We start from the raw sequence: 24,889 nt of genomic DNA, 5'->3' as shown, positions 1-24,889 counted from the left end.
GAGCCAGATAACTGAGGTATTTTGAATATATTATTATACTGCAGTTCTGAGGAGATAACCTGTGAACAACACATTCAGTAATGTTATAAGGAAGATGTCCTTATGATATAACCCAGCGCCAGTGGCTGAGATAATAGAAAGGGACACTAATTTATCGCAGCTGTGGTACTTTAAATGTGAGCAGTTGGGCTACCTTTAAAACTGTATGCTTATTAGCCTAACCTTAATGAATAACTTGATATGATTGTAAAAACTTGATGATCATTGTTTGATATCATTCAATGACCTTTCTAGTAGTTTTTTTATAGAAAGAAGTAGCGGGTGCTCAACCAAAGTGAGTAGAGGTGACACCTAAAAATGTGTAGACATCACTGGACAGGAAAAGGCGCAACGCTCGCTCACCATTATTTCAAAAAAGTTTTATTAGACACGTTTTCAAAAAAATGGACGTAGAAGGCTATTAAAGACCAGAATAATTTTTCATGCCAAGCGTTGCGCCTTTTCAGGTCCATATGAGTTTTTTTAATAACACAAACAAATCTATACAGTAAAATAAGGAAAATACTGTCTCACAAAAAAAAGCCTAAGCCTACTACTTCAGCACTTGATAACCACAGCAATAAACATGTACATTCCTCAAATTGAGTAAAGTGCTAGAAATGAAAAAATGTTTTACTTCATTGTTCAACCAAATAAAATGTTAGTCTCAGCTTGTCAGAGATTTTAAGTCTCTCAACCATTCCAGCGATGAAAACCTCTTTAAAACAACATTGTTGGTGAATTCTTAAAACTCAACCCCAACACTGGAAACGTTTGGAAATATGCGGTTGGTGTGCGTTGAAACAAAAAAGAAATACTTTGACTTTTCTGAACATCAATCTCGCTTTTTCTTTCATTCTTCTTCTTTCACTCCTCTGCTGTGTCGGCTGTTTTGAGGACTGAGTCCTCTCCCAGGATCTTGCAGAGTTCGTTGAGTCTGTGTTGCATCTTGGGTATTCCTGCAAGTGAGGACTCGAGGCGCTGTTTCTCCTCGGTCAGGGAGAGACGCGTAGCGGTGTCCAGCTGCTCGAACCTCCATCCTCCCTCACCATCAAACTGTAACAGGTGGGTGTGGTACTTCCTGTAGGTATGAAAAGTGGAGCAAGAATATGGGTTAGGGATGGGATTATTTCATGGTTGCGTTATGTTTCTCTTTTTTATTCATTCATTATCCAGTCCAAGCACAACATTATTTCAAAATAGTATACAATTGTCTTTGACCTTATGGTTGTGTTACGCAAAATTATTGCAGTGTTAGTGATGGTGCAAGAGTTCTGTTCTATTGTGGTTGCAGTCATGTTGTGATTATTTTGTGCTGTGCTCAGCCTTGTAAAATGACTGCTAAGGTTAAACAAGCAACTAACTAGCAGCAGCAATCTCCTGAGAGGAACAGACCTGCACAATATTGTGGTAGTACTGATTGTGTTTGCACTGCAATCATGTTTAATGCCTGAGGCTAACTCAGAGAAAATACAGAACAGAGCACTGCTGACGTGACAACTAGTGGTGCATTTGCTTATAGCCTACTACATGTTTTTGCTTTAGTTTTTTTGCAAAAAATATCAGAATTGGGGTGGACAGACTGGTCCAGATATGATATCTGTCTCTTACCAGAGGGAGGGCCTGTGGGTGATTGACAGTAAGGATATCCCAGCATCCTTTGCAGCCTGGAATATTTTTCCCTCCACGTCAATGCTGACAGCACTGGTGCACTCATCCAACAGGCCGTACTTTGGCCTGACACACAAGTAAAAGGAATTTAGTAATTTATAATTGTCTAATTAACGATGAATTAAATCAACTAGCCACCAATCAATCAACTATCAAACAAGAGAGGAATATGGGATATTCAATCAACAGCACCTTTAAATGTCTACTGTTACGTTTTTCCAACCCGTACATACAGGGTTAAAGAAAGCCTAAGATGGCAGGCCAAGTCTTACCTGTTGTAGAACATGCGAGCCATGCCCATCCTCTGTTTCTCTCCCCCAGACAACACGTCCTTCCAGTCCATCTCTGCATCCCAACCTACACACAGACAAACATCACAGTCAGTTAATATTGAAGTACTGTCATTGACTACAGTTTTATTCTCCATTGGAATAAGTAGGTTAAACGCTACACAAAGACCAATGCAAAGGGTTTAAAGTTAGCGTAACCATGGGAACAACTGTGGAGAGAGTTCAAAGTTGAAGAATATTCAATAGGAGACTGACTTACTTAAAAAAAGATGTCTCTCTCTAAGGCTTAAAAACAAGCATTTTATTTGTCCCAATGCAAGACATCCTGTGTCTTTTCCATTTAAATTACTAGGTTTCATATTTATCTCAAAAGACCAAAAACCTAATACTTTCTAATCCTGATTTAGGACAATGATACAGGAGCCTGCGTTTGTAAACAAACAGGGAAAATAATAACCCTTCTGGAGGGAACCCAACATGTGGAAAATCTGGATGATGGAGATGATTTTAGTTGAATGACCCTCTCCTCTGGCTAGGAACCATTCACACAGTGGTTACAGACAGAGCAGCCATTCATGGCTCTAACCTAGAGGGACCAGGCTTAGTAGTGAGGTCACAACAATAGAGCTGATTGTTGGAGAATAACAGGACCACTGGTCTCCAATTAACTACACTCTACATGTCCTTAATAAGACATTTACATTTTAGTAGACACTCTTATCCAGAGCGACTTACAGGAACAATTAGGGTTAAGTGCCTTGCTCAAGGGCACATCGACAGATTTTTCACCTAGTCGGCTCGGGGATTAGAACCAGCGGCCTTAAGCTACCTGGCACCCCGACCAAAGACCAAAGAGATGGAGAGGGATAGACTGATGCCACTAGAAAAATACAGAAATAACTTATTGAGTGGTCAAATGCACTACAGACAGCGCATAGTATGATAAGAGATATAGAAACTTTTTAAGGAAGGATGTGTTAGCTAAACTAAGAGGGCCCCATTCAGTATATGTCTATTGTTGTTTGGGAATCCCCTTGGAAACCATATCATTCATCTCAAGAGTAAATGGCTTAAAAATAGGTTACCTGGAGTTTTGTCAGGCTTCAGCTACCTCTTTTCAAAGTGCCCCTGTTACTATGTCTTCAGACTCACGCAGCCCTTTTGTTCTAAGCTGACTCAGATCGTATTTCCCTCACCGCCCCTTCCCCGGTTCTTACCGCCCTCGCGAGTCACTATCTGGTTGAGGTTAACGATGTCCAGTATGACCTCCAGGTCCTTGTCTCTGTAGCCTCTGTCATGCATGTCTTTTAGAGAGTCTGGGTAGATCACCTGGTCTCTCAGGGTCCCAATGGACATGTACGGCCTGAGGAGAGAGGTTTCACCATTACAGTAAAGCCGTCAAAACACCTGGAAGAGCTGGTAAATATTTCACTACTCTAAGGTCTGGTTTCTCTCTCTCACTCTCCATGGAGATCCAGTTACTGAGTCTAGAGGGTAAGGTTACCTGCAGCTGATTTTCAATACATTTAACTGTGTGTGTGTGTGTGCTCGTGTGTGTGTGTGTGTGTGTGTGTGTGTCTGTGTGTTTATTTTACTATCCTTGTGGGTACCAGAAGTCCTCACAAGGATAGTAAAACAAGGAAAATTCTGACAAGTGGGGACATTTCGCCGGTCCCCACAAGGAAAAATGCTATTTTAGGCTTAGGGGTTAGGTTTAGGGTTACAATTAGGGTTAGAATTAAGGTTGGGGTTAGGGTTTAGGTATAGTTTTAGGGTTAGGGTAAGTTTAGGGTTATGGTAGGTTAATGGTTAAGGTTAGGGTTAAGGTTTGGGTTAGGGTTATAGAAAATAGGACTTTGGATGGGAATCAATTATTTGGTCCCCACAAGGATAGCAATACAAAACTGTGTGTGTGTGTCACGTTTCAGCATTACTGTAAAGCCGTCAAACACCTGGAAGAGCTGGTAAATATTTCACTACTCTAAGGTCTGGTTTCTCTCTCTCACTCTCCATGGAGATCCAGTTACTGAGTCTAGAGGGTAAGGATCCCTACTGCTGATTTTCAATACATTTAACTGTATGTATGTAGTGTGTGAATGTGGTTGTGTGTGTGCATGCATGCAGAATATGCATCCGTGCATGCCTCTATGCAAGCCTGCATGGTACATGTACAGATGTAGGATCTTCATTTGAGCCAGTTTGCTACAGCAGGAAAATAATCCTGCAGCAACAGGAAATGTGAATTATTATGTGGATTACAATTAATGGACATTTTTTGTAGGGGTTGATACATCTTTCGTTAGGGCAAATCAAGTCTGATATTTTAAAGTGGAAATTACAAACTTTAGAAGTCTTTTTAAACCTTGAATACCCTTCAAGTTTCAAATGAAGATCCTACATCTATACATGGGTGCATGTGTGTCAGAGTCAGTACACGGGTGGCCATAAGTGTGTGTGTGACAGTGACAACCACTGACCTTTGTGGTATGTAGAACATGTGTTGTGGGGAGGGTTTGTGCAGCAGTCCCCCATACACAGGCCACAGCCCACTGAGGATCCTGAACAGAGAACTCTTCCCACAGCCGTTAGGACCTGTGATCAACAGGTGCATACCTTCCTCCACCTGCAAGAAACATCATTCACACACACGTTATAGCCTTGGAGTACTGAATAGTCTCATCACAGCTGCTGTGTCTAACAACCCATGACACGAGTTTGGCAAAGCGAGACTAGTATGAACCACTTGATTGTAAGTAGTCTCTACATATTTTTTTGTCATGGTTTATGTAGAGTATTAGGAAGCCATACTGTCCGTATTTTATGCTATGCAATTTAGCGTGAGTGTGCGTTTGTGATAATTACATGTGTGCTTCCTTCTCTTAGCCAGGGTTCACTTCAAAAATACATTCAAATCTCAAAGTGAGCTAATTTCCTGGTAACACAACAAAGGACAAAGCATGTACACCCTACCCTGGGGGAAGATGGCTGGAGGATTAGGAAAACATAGTAACAGCAAACACATCACAGGTACTGTAACATTTCGATTGATTTAGTAGGATGCTGAGCAGGATCTTCAGTAGGAAACACTTTCACAACAGTTTGGAAATGGAAAACAAAAATCTGTTCTCTTATTGGATAAGTTCAGGTAGTACTTAATTTGAAGTATTTCACTTCATTTGAAAACGTTTTATCACTACTGAACATCGCCCAGGATTTTGCTGTGTTATTTCTCACCTTGAAGTTGAGGCTGGAGACCACTATGTCTCCATTGGGAGTGATGATAGGGACACTCTCACACACGATGCCATTGTCCACATCGATGACTCTTCCTGCAGAAGTCAAAGACAAAAAACATCTTGTTTAGACCAAGATGGTCAGAAAGAACAGCAAGAAAAATACACTGCACAGCACAGGATTAGCCGAGGCTCTGTCCCAAATGGTATCCTATTCCCTTTATAGTGCACTACTTTTGACAAAGGCCCATAGGTCTCTGGTCAAAAGTCAGTGTTTCCCCTAGGATTTTTTTCAGCAGCGGTGGCAAAGTTAGAGTGGGGGGCAACGTCTGTGACAAGGTCACTTCTGGTGACTTTGAAAAGGACATTCTACTCCAAAATGAAAGAATATATGATTAAGAGCGTCTGCTAAATGACTAAAATGTAAATGTAAATGTACGTTGACACCATTTTAAATAACATTTTCCCTTTAAAAGCATTATAACCTGTAGCCTGAAATAAATAGGCTGAAGCTTGGGATGGCCCATCTGCATTTACAGTGCATTCGGAAAGTATTCAGACCCCTTGACTTTTTCCACATTTTGTTACGTTACAGCCTTATTCTAAAATGGATTCAAAAGTTTTTTTCCCTCATCAATCTACACACAATACCGCATAATGACAAAGCAAAAACATATTTACATAAGTATTCAGACCCTTTACTCAGTACTTTGTTGAAGCACCTTTGGCAGCGATTACAGCCTCAAGTCTTCTTGGGTATGACACTACAAGCGTGGCACACCTGTATTTGGGGAATTTCTCCCATTCTTCTCTGCAGATCCTCTCAAGCTCTGTGAGGTTAGATGGGGAGCGTCGCTGCACAGCTATTTTCAGGTCTCTCCAGAGATGTTTAATCGGGTTCAAGTCCGGGCTCTGGCTGGGCCACTCAAGGACATTCAGAGACTCCATCATTCTTAAATGGAAGAAGTTTGGAATCACCAAGCACACAGCGTTCTCTTGGCTGTGTGCTTAGGGTCGTTGTCCTGTTGGAAGGTGAACCTTTGCCCCAGTCTGAGGTCCTGAGCCATCTGGAGCAGGTTTTCATCAAGGATCTCTGTACTTTGCTCCGTTCATCTTTCCCTCGATCCTGACTAGTCTCCCAGTTGAATAGGGCACGACAAAGCCTATTCCCCCTCAGGAGACTGAAAAGATTTGGCATGGGTCCTCAGATCCTCAAAAAGTTATACAGCTGCACCATCGAGAGCATCCTGACTGGTTGCATCACCGCCTGGTATGGCAAGGCACTACAGAGGGTAGTGCGTACGCCCAGTACATCACTGGGGCCAAGCTTCCTGCCATCCAGGACCTCTATACCAGGCGGTGTCAGAGGAAGGCCCCAAATATTATCACAGACTCCACCCTAGTCATAGACTGTTCTCTCTGCTACCGCACGGCAAGCGGTACCAGAGCGCCATGTCTCAGTCCAAAAGGCTTCTTAACAGCCTCTACCCCCAAGCCATAAGAGTCCTGAACAGCTAATCATGGCTACCCGGACTATTTGCATTGCCCCCCCACCCCACCCCCCTCTTTTACGCTGCTGCTACTCTGTTTATTATTTATGCATAGTCACTTTAACTCTACCTACATGTACATATTACCTCAATTACCTCGACTAACAGGTGCCCCCGCACATTCACTCTGTACCGGTACCCCCTGTATATAACCTCCCTACTGTTATTTTATTTTACTGCTGCTCTTTCATTATTTGCTATTTATATTTTTTTCTTAACTGCATAGTTGGTTAAGGGCTTGTAAGTACGCATTTCAATGTAATGTCTTCACCTGTTGTATTCGGCGCATGTGGCAAATAAAATTAGATTTGATTTGAGTTCCTGCCGCTGAAAAATATCCCCACAGCATGATGCTGCCACCACCATGCTTCACCGTAGGGATGGTGCCAGGTTTCCTCCAGACGTGACGCTTGGCATTCAGGCCAAAGAGTTCAATCTTGGTTTCATCAGACCAGAGAATCTTGTTTCTCATGGTCTGAGAGCCTTTTGGCAAACTCCAAGCGGGCTGTCATGTGCCTTATACTGAAGAGTGGCTTCCGTCTGGCCACTCTACCATAAAGGCCTGATTGGTGGAGTGCTGCAGAGATGGTTGTCTTTCTGGAAGGTTCTCCCATCTCCACAGAGGAACTCTGGAGCTCTGTCAGAGTGACCATCGAGTTCTTGGTCACCTGACCAAGGCCCTTCTCCCCCGATTGCTCAGTTTGGCCGGGCGGCCAGCTCTAGGAAGAGTCTTGGTGATTCCAAACTTCTTCCATTTAAGAATGATGGAGGCCACTGTGTTCTTGGGGACCTTCAATACTGCAGATATTTTTTGGTACCCTTCCCCAGATCTGTGCCTCGACACAATCCTGTCTTGGAGCTCTACAGACAATTCCTTCGACCTCATGGCTTGGTTTTTGCTCTGACATGCACTGTCAACTCTGGGACCTTATATAGACAGGTGTGTGCCTTTCCAAATCATATCCAATCAATTGAATTTAGCACAGGTGGACTCCAATCAAGTTGTAGAAACATCTCAAGGATGATCAGTGGAAACAGGATGCACCTGAGCTCAATTTCGAGTCTCATAGCAAAGGTTCTGAATACTTATGTAAATAAGGTATTTCTGTTTTTTATTTTTAATATATTTGCAAACATTTAAAAAAACTTGTTTAATTTTGTCATTATAGGGTATTGTTTGTAGATTGACGAGGAAAAACATTTATTTAATCCATTTTAGAATAAGGCTGTAACATAACAAAATGTGGAAAAAGTCAATGGGTCTGAATACTTTCCGAATGTACTGTACCTAACTGATAAACCCCAAAAGACTATGAATGCATCAAATACTACAAACATACGTTTGAACTTGTCACTCCATGCGACTGAACATTTTAGAGGCCTTCCTCCTTGCCGCAGAGACTAAATGTAGCTGTTTTAAAGCTAATTTCCAAAAATTCTACACATTCTGTCATGGGGCAGAGAAAAAACATTTCAGATTTAAAGCGCATTTCGTGCAATTTTATACATTTTGCCATGGGGCTGAGAGAAAATGTGCCGTTTAGAGCTAATTTCCTGCAATTCTACACATTTATGCCGTGTTCTTATGCTATCTGAATGACTCAAACATTCTAACAAAATAATGCCATGAAATTCTGGGAATTTTAGATTCTCCCTGACTGTCTCATTTTATTTTGGTGACTGTTAGTTCTAAAAGATTATCATATTATATTTTGAATATATAGGTCCATTATCTTTACTACATACTTTATCTGTTTTAATCATTTAACTTTACACTGAAAATGTTTTACAATCCCGATTTGTTTTATATATATACAGTGGGGGAAAAAAGTATTTAGTCAGCCACCAATTGTACAAGTTCTCCCACTTAAAAAGATGAGAGAGGCCTGTAATTTTCATCATAGGTACACGTCAACTATGACAGACAAATTGAGAATTTTTTTAAATAAGTATTTGGTCACCTACAAACAAGCAAGATTTCTGGCTCTCACAGACCTGTAACTTCTTCTTTAAGAGGCTCCTCTGTCCTCCACTCGTTACCTGTATTAATGGCACCTGTTTGAACTTGTTATCAGTATAAAAGACACCTGTCCACAACCTCAAACAGTCACACTCCAAACTCCACTATGGCCAAGACCAAAGAGCTGTCAAAGGACACCAGAAACAAAATTGTAGACCTGCACCAGGCTGAGAAGACTGAATCTGCAATAGGTAAGCAGCTTGGTTTGAAGAAATCAACTGTGGGAGCAATTATTAGGAAATGGAAGACATACAAGACCACTGATAATCTCCCTCGATCTGGGGCTCCACGCAAGATCTCACCCCGTGGGGTCAAAATGATCACAAGAACGGTGAGCAAAAATCCCAGAACCACACGGGGGGACCTAGTGAATGACCTGCAGAGAGCTGGGACCCAAGTAACAAAGCCGACCATCAGTAACACACTACGCCGCCAGGGACTCAAATCCTGCAGTGCGAGACGTGTCCCCCTGCTTAAGCCAGTACATGTCCAGGCCCGTCTGAAGTTTGCTAGAGTGCATTTGGATGATCCAGAAGAGGATTGGGAGAATGTCATATGGTCAGATGAAACCAAAATAGAACTTTTTGGTAAAAACTCAACTCGCCGTGTTTGGAGGACAAAGAATGCTGAGTTGCATCCAAAGAACACCATACCTACTGTGAAGCATGGGGGTGGAAACATCATGCTTTGGGGCTGTTTTTCTGCAAAGGGACCAGGACGACTGATCCGTGTAAAGGAAAGAATGAATGGGGCCATGTATCGTGAGATTTTGAGTGAAAACCTCCTTCCATCAGCAAGGGCATTGAAGATGAAACGTGGCTGGGTCTTTCAGCATGACAATGATCCCAAACACACCGCCTGGGCAACGAAGGAGTGGCTTCGTAAGAAGCATTTCAAGGTCCTGGAGTGACCTAGCCAGTCTCCAGGTCTCAACCCCATAGAAAATCTTTGGAGGGAGTTGAAAGTCTGTGTTGCCCAGTGACAGCCCCAAAACATCACTGCTGTAGAGGAGATCTGCATGGAGGAATGGGCCAAAATACCAGCAACAGTGTGTGAAAACCTTGTGAAGACTTACAGAAAACGTTTGACCTGTGTCATTGCCAACAAAGGGTATATAACAAAGTATTGAGAAACTTTTGTTATTGACCAAATACTTATTTTCCACCATAATTTGCAAATAAATTCATTAAAAATCCTACAATGTGATTTTCTGGATTTTTTTCCCTCATTTTGTCTGTCATAGTTGACGTGTACCTATGATGAAAATTACAGGCCTCTCTCATATTTTTAAGTGGGAGAACTTGCACAATTGGTGGCTGACTAAATACTTTTTTCCCCCACTGTATATTATATTGGCGGCAATGATTTAGAAGCGGCGGCCTGCCACTGGTAAATGAATATGGGGAAACACTGAAAGTAGTGCACTATATAGGGAATAAAATGCCATTTTGGGTGGACCCTGTGTCTATCTCTAACCTGTAAAAAAAATGTTGATTTAACGTATACTGTAATTGTAAGGCAAAAAGATGCAATAGGATTGTGAGTTTGCTAAACAAAATAGCAATAAAGTTGATTCAACGTACAATTGTAAGGCAACAAGCTGCAATCGGATAGTGAATTTGCTTAACATTTGTGCATATACAGTGAGCTCCAAAAGTATAGGGACAGTGACTTTTTTGTTGTTGTTTTGGCTCTGTATTCCAGCACTTTGGATTTGAAATGATAAAATGACTATGAGGTTAAAGTGACCGTCAGCCAGCACTAATTTGAGGGTATTTTCATCCATATCGGGTGAACCGTTCAGAAATAACAGCACTTTTTGTACATTGTCCCCCCCATTTTAGGGGACCAAAAGTATTGGGACAAATTCACTTAACTGTGTATTGAAGTATTTGGTCCCATATTCCTAGCACACAATGACTACATCAATCTTGTGACTCTACAAACTTCTTGGATGCGTTTGCTGTTTGTTTTGGTTGTGTTTCAGATTATTTTGTGCCCAATAGAAATGAATGGTGAATATTGTGTAATTTTGGAGTTACTTTTATTGTAAATAAGAATAGATTATGTTTCTGAACACTTCTATATTCATGTGGTTGCTATCATGATTACGGAATATCCTGAATGAATCGTGAATTATGATGAGTGAGAAAGTTACAGACGCACAAATATCATTGAAGCTGGTAACCCTCCGGCTGCCGGCTTACTCCCTGCATGCAGCTTGGGGATTCGAACCGGCAACCTTTCGGTTACCAGGCTACCGGTCCGCCTATCTAACCCAGATGCTTCCACCACCCCCTGATGTAGTAGAGTAGTATAATATGGTATAGTTGTGTACTGAATAGGGAATAGGATGACATTTGAGTGTCTCAGAATGTGCATGTGTATCCTATGCACCTCTTGGCAAATATGTACAAAATGCTTAACATCTCAGACAGTCTACCTTTGATTTCCAAAGGCCCGTCGATGTGCATCTCTGGCCTGGCCACGTTCTTCTTCTCTCCTGTTCCCGTGGTCGATGTGGATGAACGCTTGTACACGCCCCTCTGCACCTCACCAAACACCAGGAACATGTTGTAGACGCGCGTTGTGTAGCCCGCCAGCTCTGTGACCTATCACAGACAACCAGAAAGGTCAGAGGTCATTCGTTGAGGTAAATAACACTGGAGTAAGACTGAACTGAAAGGGGTCAGTTAGGTCATCTTACCCAACAGAGTTCACCACCATTGCCCAACAGTGGATGTTTGCAAAGTAGAGCAGTGTGTGTGTCTTTGGGAAAACCCTTACATTAATGCAAGTGAACTATGGGAGCAGTCAGCAGCAGAGCTGGTGTTTAGTAGTGTATTGCAGTGTGCACTGAAAATCTGGTCAGGATTACAGTACAAGTTGAAGGGCTATTATTTGATCGAATGATGCAAAAGCCCTCTTTTTAATTTATGCAACTAATTTCCACTCATAGCTTAATCTGACTCTAAACAATGGCTGGTGTTGTTTTTTATAGCTGTTTGTATCTGTGTTTAGGGAATACACAGTACTGATGATGGCCCGAGACCTTCCTACAGATAACATTGCCTGTCTAATGGGACGACTGTACACTCTTAGAAAAAAGGGTTCTAGAAGGGTTCTGCGGCTGTCCCCATAGGAGAACCCTTTTTGGTTCCAGGTAAAACCCTTATCCCGCTTATACCACAGTTGCCAAAGAAAACAATATGAAAGCACACAGTGGTATACATATTTTTTTTCGTTGATATTTTCATTTTTATAAGCTAATTCATCATTTCTCATATTTTGGTTGCTAGAGACACAACCCAGTCGTTCGTTCGATTAGTTCGATATTTATGGACAGACCCAGTCGTTGGTTCTTTATGTTCCGTTGCCATGCTCAGTGGCAACGTTCTTATCCTTTGCTTGCTGCTAGGTAACCAACTAGCTACAGATACACAGTCGCTAGCTCTGCAGCCAGAATAACAGCAAAGTTTATTCCGTTGAGTTTGTTTAAACTGTTTATCCCGCTTATACCACAGTTGCCAAAGAAAACAATACTATAAGCACACATTTACCGGTAGAAATAAAATGTTTTTGTTGATATTTTACTTTATATAAGCGAATTAATACTTTCTCATCTTTTGGTTGCTAGACACTCGACCCAGCCGTTCGTTCTTTGTGTACCATTGCCATGCTCGCTGGCAACGTTCTTATCCCTCGCTTGCTAGCTAGCCAGCAAGCTACGGCTAACACAGTCACGACCTCTGCAGCCAGAATAACAGCAAAGTTGCTGTTTTCTATTGACATTCATTTGGATACATCCATAACAATGAGCTGATAATGCCCGATTTGGCCTGGCATAGTTAGACAAGTGTGCATTCTCGTCAGGACACTCGACCCTGTTCATTACAAGGAGATCGCATTGCATATCAAACACTAGGCTAGAAGCTAGCTAAATAGTTTGTTGCTAGCAAACCTGCCAATATGACAGAATTAAACAATATCAGTTACTAAAAACAGCTGGTCAAACTAGAAACGTGGGACTGCAACAGTAGCCGGGACCAGAGAAATTCATGTTCTTCACTCAACACATTAGGTCATCAATGCTCCCAAAAAATATGTCTCTGCAAAAACAAATCAATACTAGCTGGCTAGCTAAGCTTTTTCCTCGTTGGACCTGCGTTTAAAATGTATCCACTTTTGGTTTGTGTGGTTGTTGGTTTAGCTTTCTGTAACTTTGTAGCAAGTACGGTCTGCATGTGTAGGCGCTTATTGCGTCATGATTGCAAGGTGTCCTGATATCTTTTTCAACTGTCCAGGTATCTTTCCAACTGGTTTTAATGTCAATTCTAGAATGCCCTTCTAGCCAATCAGAAACGAGTATTCAACAATGCTGTGGTATAATATTACATAACCTATGGGGTTGTGTCATGGGCTGTTATGGTGACCATATTACTGCCACACCTGCAGTCACAAGTCATGACTGCAGTCAAATTCCAGTGACCATTTAGTCACGGTAATTAGGCTCCTCCAAGCTCTGATGCTGCTGATGGTCATTAGTAGCCTACCAAACTTGCTAACTGCCTGGTACTCAGCACTCTATTGTCCCTCTAATCACTCTGACATCAAAGCAAATGTAATCGAAAATCTAATCAAACACTTCATGAGAGCATGAGCTCATGTTGCACTACATTTCTATAGGCTATGCAATTGCGTGAGAAAACAGAGTGATGGCCTCTATTAAAAAGAGGGAGGATCCCATCAGCTTTCTATAGGCTAGGCCTACTATATTTATTTCTCAACTTTCCTAATATTAAGCACATTGCTTCTCTTTACAACAGGAGTATAGCTTACCTGGCTGACATGAAAATTAACCACGGGAAAAGCATCCTCCATTCACTACTTAAGTGCATAGATTACTTTTTTTTTTGTTGCGCTGCCCCTGTTTCGAGACAGGTGCATGATAATGGTCCATTCTAAATCAAAACAAATTTCACACATATTATTTAGTATATGTAAAGACAAGTTTACATCAAGAATAGTGTGATGGTTGACAAATATTAGCCTATCACTTGTGAATGATGCCCAGTTTAAGGCAAAAAAAACTGTGCATTGTTTTTTTTGCGGCTTTTTCAAATCATAGTCGCACACCTCATGCAGGCCTAGGCCATAGGCCTATATGTTTTGATAAGGTTTGTATCAAAACTAAAATGGGCAAATAATGTCTTAAAATGAAGCACATTCATCTGCTTTACAAAGTGTGTAGAGCCTAACTGGCATACTATATACAAGTTTGGGGAAGATCATTTTCACCATAAAAATGCACCTTTATAATAAATTATGACATGCATAATCGCATTTGTGGTCACTTCAGAGAATGGTGTTTTCCTGCTAATAGAACATTCGCGCTTATAGTCTACTGCCGTGTGCGCATTGCTTCGCTTATAATGTGAAGAAATAGCCTAATAGTTTACCAACATTTAAGCTAAACGTTCTCATCTGTTGCGTCAGGCTCATTGCTTAAAACATGTTTTTTGATGCTAGTGGTTGTATTAATTTGGGATCTATCGCATCCCACAACTGTCCCAGACTATGTTTGGAATATATATTTCTCACACAGAATAGAATAGATCAACTTTTGTACTATGGGGGATAGTAGATTGACATAGGCTAGTGCTTTTGCTGTTCGTTAGGCCTACTCATCTTGTTGGCTGACGAAAAGTAAATGTGGACAGTTCATCCAATATCTTCCATATGCGCTTCGGAATTGTATAAGGACGCACGCAGTTGCATCCCGGATGTGTCTGTCTTCACTTGTATGTAGCCTGTGAGAGAAACCTGATCACGTGACGGACAGCCATGTGAGTGAGAGGTGCTTCGGCAGGCAGCCGGGAGAAGGGAAGCAAAAGGCAAGGATTTTTTTAGGTGGCATTACTGCCACAAAAAGGGGATGCAGCCTGAGAATTTGAGGCATTATCAAGTGCTTGTCAAATTGTGAATGACGAATGAAGTGTGTGCAGCCTGCGCAAAAAACAAAGCAGAGCTCATGCCTTTCATGCAACTTTTTTCAAATCATCATTAGAGTCACATCATGCAGCATTAGAATGTATTAAAAATCAAAACATATAGCCCAACGTTTGTATCACAACTAAAGTTGCATTTAATTCTAAATTAAGCATATAGGAGTACCTGTTTCTTTGTTAACCGCTCAACACAGAATAGACGCATGTCCTCACTCCCTCAAATGTTTGGAGAAAATATCCTTTCTATTTTATTCAGCTTTGTTCCAATTTTATTCTTCATACTATAAAATAATGCCACGGAATTCTAAGCAAATCTTTTCTGCTAAATGAACTAGTGTAGCCCACAGCCATATGGCATAGCCAGATCAGGGCCTAACATAAGGACAACTCAGAGTATGCTATTCTGTTCTTCTGAAATAGACTACATTTTCGTCATATCGTGTTTCTTTAGACCTGTCTAAAATAAATAATGGATTAAATTGTGATGGTGTAGGCTATATTACATGGATTTCTTAGACTTTTTAAAATGTAGATGTTCCAAAGGTCTGCATCAGTGGCTTGTAGGCTATGCGTGGAAGCCAGAAGATGCATAATGTGTTTCTGTTAATTAACGGTCAATTACCATGATACCTGCAGTTATTTGCTTGACAATCACCGGCTGACAAAACCTCCACAGCCCTAGGTGTGTCACAGTCTCAGGCTGTGTTCAGACAGTGTACTGTGACAGCAGCAGTAGCGTAATGTGTACTACCTGTGCCTGTCTGAATGTGTGTGCCCCTGCAGCATAACATACCATACTATTACATAACTTTACATAACATGTTGGGGTGTGTGGCCCAGTTCAGACGCTGCAATAGGCTAGCTGCAGGGTGAGCTGAAGTGAGTGAATATTACTCTGCCTGCCTCTTAGGGTGCCACAGCAACACACATCACTGAGCCCAGTGCATTGAGTGGAATCGCTGCATGCACAGGCTTGTTGGGTGACATACAAAACACTACCTGTGTCCTCCACGCTGTATGGTATATGACTAAATGCAGTCTAACCTTCAGTAGGAAGTGTGATACTGTACATCCAAGACAGAGACAGTTGTCTGATTTGCAAGGCAAAATATTTTAAAAAACACAGTCTGACACCAACAATACTCAATTCCTCTTATTGAAAGGTCTACCCTCCCGCACAGAGTGAAACAGTGCACTTTCTTGTACATCAGCCCTTTTCTCAAATCCATGTAATACTGTAAATATAACTGTCATATTCACAAATATTGTAGTGGGCATATGACAACCAACACAGACAACATTCAAATCAGCACTGTGATGGGGGACATAAAATGTCCTTTTGGTCCAAATTTTGGTAACTCAAAAATAAATGTATGCAAAAAACATAAATGCATGAATGGACATCATCATTTTGGGATTAAAATAAGGGATAACGTCCCTGTGAAAAAATGAATGTTGCTTCATGTTGGTCTGCAACCTTGACAGACAGGTTGAGAGTCCTCTTGTCATGAGTGGGTCTAATGGCTTACTCTAACACTGTCCTATCAGTCTAATGCCACTTGAATTTAAGATGAGAGAGAGAGAGAGAGAGAGAGAGAGAGAGAGAGAGAGAGAGAGAGAGAGAGAGAGAGAGAGAGAGAGAGAGAGAGAGAGAGAGAGAGAGAGAGAGAGAGAGAGAGAGAGAGAGAGAGAGAGAGAGAGAGAGAGAGAGAGAGAGAGAGAGAGAGAGAGAGAGAGAGAGAGAGAGAGAGAGAGAGAGAGAGAGAGAGAGATCACCTCTTTGTAGGAGGACATGATCCTCTCGATAGCGTCAGCTCCAGAGGCCAGGAGATTGCGTGCGGTGGTGAAAGCCTCTGTCCTCTCGCTCACCAGCACCTGAGTCTGACCGTCGGCAGTCTCTGTGAGAGGGGAAATTAAGGATAGACACTATGAGATTACATACTGGGCCCCTAGCCCCTTGGCTTTCTGATCTGTGAACACCTAGGGGGTATGGCCTAAAGAAGGGCCTAGGGAAAGGGGTTAAAGACCGAAATGGAACAGAGCCATTCTATGCTTAGACCAGTAAGACTGTAATGACTGCTCTTTTTTTGTGGCCAAAAACCCAACAGTTGCCATGTTATCATGGTTTCCATGTGTTTGAGGCCATTCCATTCGCTCCGTTCCAGACATTATTATGAGCTGTCCTCCCCTCAACAGCCTCCACTGGTGGAGACAACAGTAGCATTCAGTTAGTTAGCAGCTAACAGGACAATAGGGACAATAGGATGAATATACCCTTATCAGCACAACAAAGTCCTTGACACCATTCAGTTGAATAACACCTACAGGGTATCATTGAGATAGTTGGTTCCTGTGGGTTAACACATGCTGATCATCTACTACTGTATGTGGAATATGCAAATGAAGAGGGACTGTTTTTTGGGGTATGTGAGATCAGCACAAAATGACCTAAATAGAATCAAATGTCAATTGGTTCAAATGTAAGACGGAATAGGCGTTCTACTGGTATGCACAAACAGAGATAAACCATGACAACTATTCCCTCTTCTCCGGAGATGCTGTACTTGAAAACAAGAGGCTTTAGAAGAAAACAAGATGATGTGGTCCTTGTAACGCCAAGGTAGTGGGTTCGATCCCCGGGACCACCCATACACAAAAATGTATGCACGCATGACTGTAAGTCGCTTTGGATAAAAGCGTCTGCTAAATGGCATATTATTTATTTATTATTTATGTTGTGATGACTGTTACCGCTGTCAGCGAAGCCGGTAGCGGTGATGATGGGCACAGCCACCATGACCAGTCCACAGCTACTCCACACGTACTTCATGAGGAACTGCTCTATCATGATGTACCACAGACGCTTGGACAGGATCAAGTTCATCTGCTCCGCCAGGGCCCGGTAGCACTTCTGCAGCTGACGCATCTCCACCTGACACACACAGGACAGACAGACACAAACAGGCAGTTTACATTACAGTCACAAAAGTATCTAGCCTACACAGCATAACACATTTACAACAAATGTATTACAATAGATTTCACATTACATTCACATTGTATGTTAGTTATTTTGCACTTGCAGACAGTCTTATCTAAAAGAAGTGCATATAAGGAGGCTGTCAATCAAATGATTGAAAATCACTTTTGGGAATTGGATATGATGTCATGGGTGTGCATTGGATCCAACTCCAAGGGATCCAACCCATGGGTATTTCTATTGTAATAAATACATAGTGACTTTGCATGTAAAATCCACCATGCATCCTTCCTTGTATACCTTGTGACCCCTGTAGAATGCTATCTCTTCTGCATTGGCAATTATCCTGGAATGCACATATCGCAAATGGCCTTTCCTGTGGGCCTCCTCAGCTACTAGTTTTCCGAATTTCGGCGAGCAGGCCCTCAGAACCTTGGCCGTGCAAAACACCACCAGCCCGGCCAGTAGGGTCGGCCCGCTGGCGTTGGCCCCCCTGGACCGGGCCGTCTGGATGAGGGTGTAGGAGGTGAGTATCACATCCAAGATGGGCTTGGTGAGGTTCGAGTAGAGATGCGCCACGGATTGGGAAAACATCATTACGTCCTCGGTAAGAGACTGGTCCGGGTTGGTCAGTCTCCCGTCCATGTTGCTGACTTTGTAGTAGGTCTGGTCTGTGAAATAGGTGGTGTAGGCATGGTCCACTAGCCGAGTGCGGAAGGCGAGGGCCAGCTTGCACTCGAGGTAGCGGATAACGCTGTTCACGAATGTGGCCGGGATGGCAATAAGGAGCCATTTCATCAGTTGGATGATGAAGCTGCGTGGTTCTTTCTCAACGATTGTTTTCACAATCTTGCCATCCAAGCCAGCGACATAGATAGACAGAAACGTCCGGGAAATCAACGCGACCGAATGCAGAGATAGCAATCCGAGCTCTTTGGAGACAAGCTTTGGAAAGAGGATTTTGATCAGTTCAAGTATCTGCTTAAAAAATTCAGCGTTTACCCCAGGCGACTTTTTATGACTCAGTGCATCTGTTTGTAATGTAACGCCAACCGTCGAGCCATTTTCCTCTCCTTTAGACCCCCTGGTATTCTTGCATTCTTTCCGTTTCACGAATTGTTTGCAGACGATGGGGTACAGGGTTTTCACGGCGTAGGCAGCGGCCGCGAGAAAGATAGCTCGCTTCGCTGCAGTCTTCCGGTCCCATTTCACTCTGGACGCTGCATCAAGTATTTTGGACATCTTCCCCCCCTACGAAGCGATCAAAGAGCTAGTCTTCTTTGATGTTAATCCGTGCTACATCCATCGGGAGTGGATGATGGATCTTGATGCGAAAAGAAAAGGAAAAACCATCTACCTCATACAATGGTGCGATGTTTCAGCTAGAAAACCCAACCGCTAGATACGTTATTTGGTTTGGCAGTGTTTTATTTTTTATAGGCAACACCCCGGAAGGACACGATCAGTTGTGAGAGACGTATTCAAATGAGGTTCTACTGTACGTTTTACTGTACATACTGTAACGACCCTGGGTTTTACTGTATTGTGACTATTTTCCCAGCATCTGTGTACAGTACACTGAATAAACTAATGTTATCATTGAAACAATAATAATGCTATTTTGTTATTAAGTGTAATAACACGGTTACTACCAACGCCTCTTTTATCTTTGAGAGGGACATAGTAGCTACGTCATTAATTCAATGTCTGTTGGTTTGGCCCTTGCTTCTTTGAATCACGCGCTGTACCTGTCAACTCAACTGAAGCGTCATTATAATCGGCTACTTTGTGAAAAAGTGTCACTAGTAGCTAGCTATGTTTCATAAAAACTCAACAACTATCAACTAATTTATACTGTCAGATACATTTCAAAAGTGCTGATAAAATATATGGCCCAACATTTTTTATTTTGTCTGTCTGATTTTACTGGACAAAATGAATTGGGTCGGTGGTTCAAGGTGAGTTTGACAGCTAGCTAGCTAACGTTAGCACTTTTCCAGATGTGCTTGTTGACAGTCTGTGTGGAACGAGTTTTAGAAAACCTGCTTGTTAGCAAGTATTCAACATTAACTTTATCTTTCTTTGTCAAATAACATTACAACTGTTACAGAACTGTTACTATTTAACAAAAATATTATATTGACCCCCTTTTTAATAGCAATTTTAACTTGATTTCCCATTATCAATATTACAGGAACCGGTTTATGATGAGAAATGACATGAAAAAGCAGAGGGTAAGTTAAACCCACAGTGGCCTTGAATAAGGTACCATATTGTATACATTATAATACCGTATATGTGACATGATAATACATATGCCAACATTTTATCAGGAATTCTTTGAAAAGAAGAAAATGCAGAGAAAGATGAAAACCTTACGAATGCCAACCTCTCCTAAAGGAGCCAGCTCTGGAAGTATGGACCTGGTGACTTTATTCATAGTAAACCAGATTGCTGCAAAGAAAGAAAACAATAGTGAGTTCAGACAGGCATCTATACATTATGGATAAATACTAATAACATTGAAAAAGGATCCCACCCACCCACAACAATGACTTGGTTTGTTCCAGATCAGCCAAAGATAACTCACATCACTGATGATAAAGGAGGACCCAAGTCGATGAGGGAGGGGCCCCTGGAGTTACCCATGAGCCCTTGCTCCCCGTCACGGCTTTCCCTTGTGGAGAGCCAGCCTTTGTACAGGTATCGGTTATATATATCAAGCAATTATAGAATCATTCTAGGAGGACAAAGTGAAACAGTAGCTCATCTTTAATGACATTCAAGTATTTGTAATAACGGCACTGTACTACTGATGTATTTTAGTGTCCAGGCAGTTAGAAAGAGAAAGCACTGCATTCCTAATGGATTCACGTGTAGACAGGTCAGTCACATTTACTCACACTGATTAATCTTTTCTAACAGCACAAATAAATCACCTTACATCACAAGTACTCTTTTTACCATATTTCTGAACATACAGATACAGTAAGCTTTATGGAAATGATGACTCAACCTTGTGACATTTGGCTGGTTCATTGATTGTTGCTCTCAGCTCTCACCAGTGCTGGAGTCGAACATGTCAGACACCTGTACGTCAGACTACCAGCAACACATCCAGGACACCCTGAGCCCATTCTCCTCAGCATCGTCGTCAGTCTCCTCCTCAGGGGCAGGCCTGTTCTCCCTCCAGCAGAGAGCACAGGTCCTGCCACAGCCACATTGCTCCCCTAGACCCCCCTGGGATACCTCCACCTCAGAGCAACCACAGGTATTCATTCAAATACATTCATAGTAACAGTATTTCTTCATTTAGAATGGATTTAACCCCACCTCTACCCCACAAACACATGAAACAAAGACAAATTAATGTGCATTAATTCCACTGTACTAACAGTGTTGGAAAGATAAAGTATAACTGAAACCTAATGGATATTTGATTTTGTAGTTTAGACCTTTCTCTCAGCCAGGAGGGAGGAGAGAGTGTGCCCCGTGGGCCACAGGACCAAGTGGACCCAAACAGCAGCAGAACATGACCCCCCCAGTGTCTAGGGTACTGTTTGGAGGCACAGAGCCTGAGTGAGTACTGAACTGAAATATCAAAGATGTGTTTTTACCTGATATGCAGGAAATGTTGATTTTCTTTATCCATCTTCTGTTCGTACATTATTGAAATTGACAACCCCCCCCCGAGCTGATATTCTATTTTTCCTGATTTCAATTGCTGTATTGATTACATCTGTGAAGATAGAAGTATTAGTGGATATTTCCGTAACGTATGCACTGACTAATGGGGTGTGCATCTGCCTACCCAGTAGCACAGAGACCAGAGACCATGCCATGCACACAGTGGGGTTCTCTATCAACCAATCGGAGGGCAAAGACCACACCTTTGAGTTCTCTCTCAAAGATCAGACAATGGAGTTTTCTCTCAACCAATTAGAGAGTGAAGAGCAACATGAAGAAGCACTCTTCAGGGCCTGCAGTAATGAAGAATATGGAAGTGAAGGTACTGTACCAGTGTGTCCCAAATGGCACCCTATACCCTATATAGTGTCCTACTTTTGAACAGGTTCCATAGTGCTCTGGTCAGAAGTAGAGCACTTTGTACGTAATAGGGTGCCATTTGCTACGCAGACACTGTGCATTATGTAGGCTATTAATCACTAAAACTATGATACATGTTTTTGCAGAAAGTTTGCCAATCTCTCTTTACTGACATACTGTATGTATGTCAATTCATCCCAGCATCTAATTTTAAGAAGGGGATGCCTAAGATATATCTCAAGGAGGAAGTACCGACAACGTCTTCCAGAGATGTGAAGGAATCACTGATCCGAGGCCCTGAACCTGATTTCCTGACTCAGGTAATTGCAGGCAGCAGCATTACATCAGGTGTCTACTGCCACCTAGTGGCAGAATTGGAATAATTTCAGAGCTAAACAATGATGACAATATATTACAGTACCATTTAGCATTTTACATACGGGTGGTCCCGGAAATCGAACCCACTATCCTGGCGTTGCAAGTACCATGCTCTACCAACTGAGCCACAGTGGACCTGATGATAGTATGATGATACACTACTGTTCAAAAGTTTGGGGTCACATCGAAATGTCCTTGTTTTCCATGAAAACATACATGAAATGAGTTTGAATAGGAAATATAGCAAAATGAATAGGAAATGTAGTCATTGACAAGGTTAGAAATAATGATTTTTAATTGAAATAATAATTGTGTTCTTCAAACTTTGCTTTCGTCAAAGAATCCTCCATTTGCAGCAATTACAGCCTTGCAGACCTTTGGCATTCTACTTGTCAATTTGTTGAGGTAATCTGAAGAGATTTCACCACATGCTTCCTGAAGCACCTCCCACAAGTTGGACTGGCTTGATGGGCACTTCTTACGGTCAAGCTGCTCCCACAACAGCTCAATAGGGTTGAGATCCGGTGACTGTGCTGGCCACTCAATTATAGACAGAATACCAGCTGATTGCTTCTTCCCTAAATAGTTATTGTATAGTTTGGAGCTGTGCTTTGGGTCATTGTCCTGTTGTAGGAGGAAATTGGATCCAATCAAGCGCCGTCCATAAGGTATGGCATGGCGTTGCAAAATTGAGTGATAGCCTTCCTTCTTCAAGATCCCTTTTACCTTGTACAAATCTCCCACTTTACCACCACCAAAGCACCCCCAGACCATCACACTGCCTCCACCATGCTTGACAGATGGCATCAAGTACTCCTCCAGCATCTTTTCATTTGGTCTGTGTCTCACAAACTTCGATTCGTCTGTCCATAACACTTTTTTCAAATTTTCCTCTGTCCAGTGTCTGTGATCTTTTGCCCATCTTAATCTTTTCTTTTTATTGGCCAGTCTGAGATACAGTGAGGGAAAAAAGTATTTGATCCCCTGCTGATTTTGTACGTTTGCCCACTGACAAAGACATGATCAGTCTATAATGTTACTGGTAGGTTTATTTGAACAGTGAGAGACTGAATAACAACAAAAAAATCCAGAAAAACGCATGTCAAAAATGTTATAAATTGATTTGCATTTTAATGAGGGAAATAAGTATTTGACCCCTATGCAAAACATGACTTAATACTTGGTGGCAAAACCCTTGATGGCAATCACAGAGGTCAGACGTTTCTTGTAGTTAGCCACCAGGTTTGCACACATCTCAGGAGGGATTTTGTCCCACTCCTCTTTGCAGATCTTCTCCAAGTAATTAAGGTTTCGAGCCTGACGTTTGGCAACTCGAACCTTCAGCTCCCTCCACAGATTTTCTATGGGATTAAGGTCTGGAGACTGGCTAGGCCACTCTAGGACCTTAATGTGCTTCTTCTTGAGCCACTCCTTTGTTGCCTTGGCCGTGTGTTTTGGGTCATTGTCATGCTGGAATACCCATCCACGACCCATTTTCAATGCCCTGGCTGAGGGAAGGAGGTTCTCACCCAAGATTTGACGGTACATGGCGCCGTCCATCGTCCCTTTGATGCAGTGAAGTTGTCCTGTCCCCTTAGCAGAAAAATACCCCCAAAGCATAATGTTTCCACCTCCATGTTTGACGGTGGGGATGGTGTTCTTGGGGTCATAGGCAGCCTCCTCCTCCAAACACGGCAAGTTGAGTTGATGCCAAAGAGCTCGATTTTGGTCTCATCTGACCACAACACTTTCACCCAGTTTTCCTCTGAATCATTCAGATGTTCATTGGTAAACTTCAGACGGGCCTGTACATGTGCTTTCTTGAGCAGTGGGACCTTGCGGGCGCTGCAGGATTTCAGTCCTTCACGGCGTAGTGTGTTACCAATTGTTTTCTTGGTGACTATGGTCCCAGCTGCCGTGAGATCATTGACAAGATCCTCCCGTGTAGTTCTGGGCTGATTCCTCACTGTTCTCATGATCATTGCAACTCCACGAGGTGAGATCTTGCATGGAGCCCCAGGCCGAGGGAGATTGACAGTTGTTTTGTGTTTCTTCCATTTGCGAATAATCGCACCAACTGTTGTCACCTTCTCACCAAGCTGCTTGGCGATGGTCTTGTAGCCCATTCCAGCCTTGTGTAGGTCTACAATCTTGTCCCTCACATCCTTGGAGAGCTCTTTGGTCTTGGCCATGGTGGAGAGTTTGGAATCTGATTGATTGATTGCTTCTGTGGACAGGTGTCTTTTATACAGGTAACAAGCTGAGATTAGGAGCACTCCCTTTAAGAGTGTGCTCCTAATCTCAACTCATTACCTGTATAAAAGACACCTGGGAGCCAGAAATCTTTCTGATTGAGAGGGGGTCAAATACTTATTTCCCTCATTAAAATGCAAATCAACTTGTAACATTTTTGACATGCATTTTTCTGGATTTTTGTTGTTGTTATTCTGTCTCTCACTGTTCAAATAAACCTACCATAAAAATTATAGACTGATCATTTCTTTGTCATTGGGCAAATGTACAAAATCAGCAGGGGATCAAATACTTATTTCCCTCACTGTATGGCTTTTTCTTTGCAACTCTGCCTAGAAGGTCAGCATCCCGGAGTCGCCTCTTCACTGTTGACGTTGAGACTGGTGTTTTGCGGGTACTATTTAATGAAGCTGCCAGTTG

General features: G+C 42.2%; 1 protein-coding gene across 1 annotated transcript; it reads right to left on the bottom strand.

The window, feature by feature from the left end:
* Positions 1-399: 399 nt before the first annotated feature.
* LOC311121149 (ATP-binding cassette sub-family D member 2-like) lies at positions 400-19,240 on the bottom strand. Its single transcript, XM_084195671.1, has 10 exons — positions 18,092-19,240; positions 17,563-17,743; positions 16,588-16,709; positions 11,247-11,415; positions 5,235-5,329; positions 4,478-4,623; positions 3,218-3,363; positions 1,983-2,067; positions 1,651-1,776; positions 400-1,120 (listed from the first exon to the last, which is right to left on the bottom strand). Exons 1-10 carry the CDS (start codon positions 19,031-19,033, stop codon positions 907-909), a joined length of 2,226 nt encoding a protein of 741 aa, XP_084051797.1. The 5' UTR covers positions 19,034-19,240; the 3' UTR covers positions 400-906.
* Positions 19,241-24,889: the final 5,649 nt, after the last annotated feature.

Source organism: Coregonus lavaretus (assembly GCF_964263955.1).
Source record: "Coregonus lavaretus genome assembly, contig: HAP1_SCAFFOLD_3022, whole genome shotgun sequence".
In the NCBI taxonomy this organism is placed as follows: domain Eukaryota; kingdom Metazoa; phylum Chordata; class Actinopteri; order Salmoniformes; family Salmonidae; genus Coregonus; species Coregonus lavaretus.
The sequence above is the reverse complement of the archived record's forward strand: the minus strand, read 5'-3'. Positions and strand labels throughout refer to the sequence as shown.

What these genes read in the sequence shown, in the direction of transcription:
- LOC311121149 (XM_084195671.1), bottom strand. Translation starts at nt 19,033, where the DNA reads ATGTCCAAAATACTTGATGCAGCGTCCAGAGTGAAATGGGACCGGAAG. An exon ending in CGGGCCTTTGGAAATCAAAG is followed by an intron (nt 5,330 to 11,246) that starts GTAGACTGTCTG and finishes TGACTTCTGCAG; the next exon opens with GAAGAGTCATCGATGTGGAC. An exon ending in ATGTTCTACATACCACAAAG is followed by an intron (nt 3,364 to 4,477) that starts GTCAGTGGTTGT and finishes CTCTCTCCTCAG; the next exon opens with GCCGTACATGTCCATTGGGA.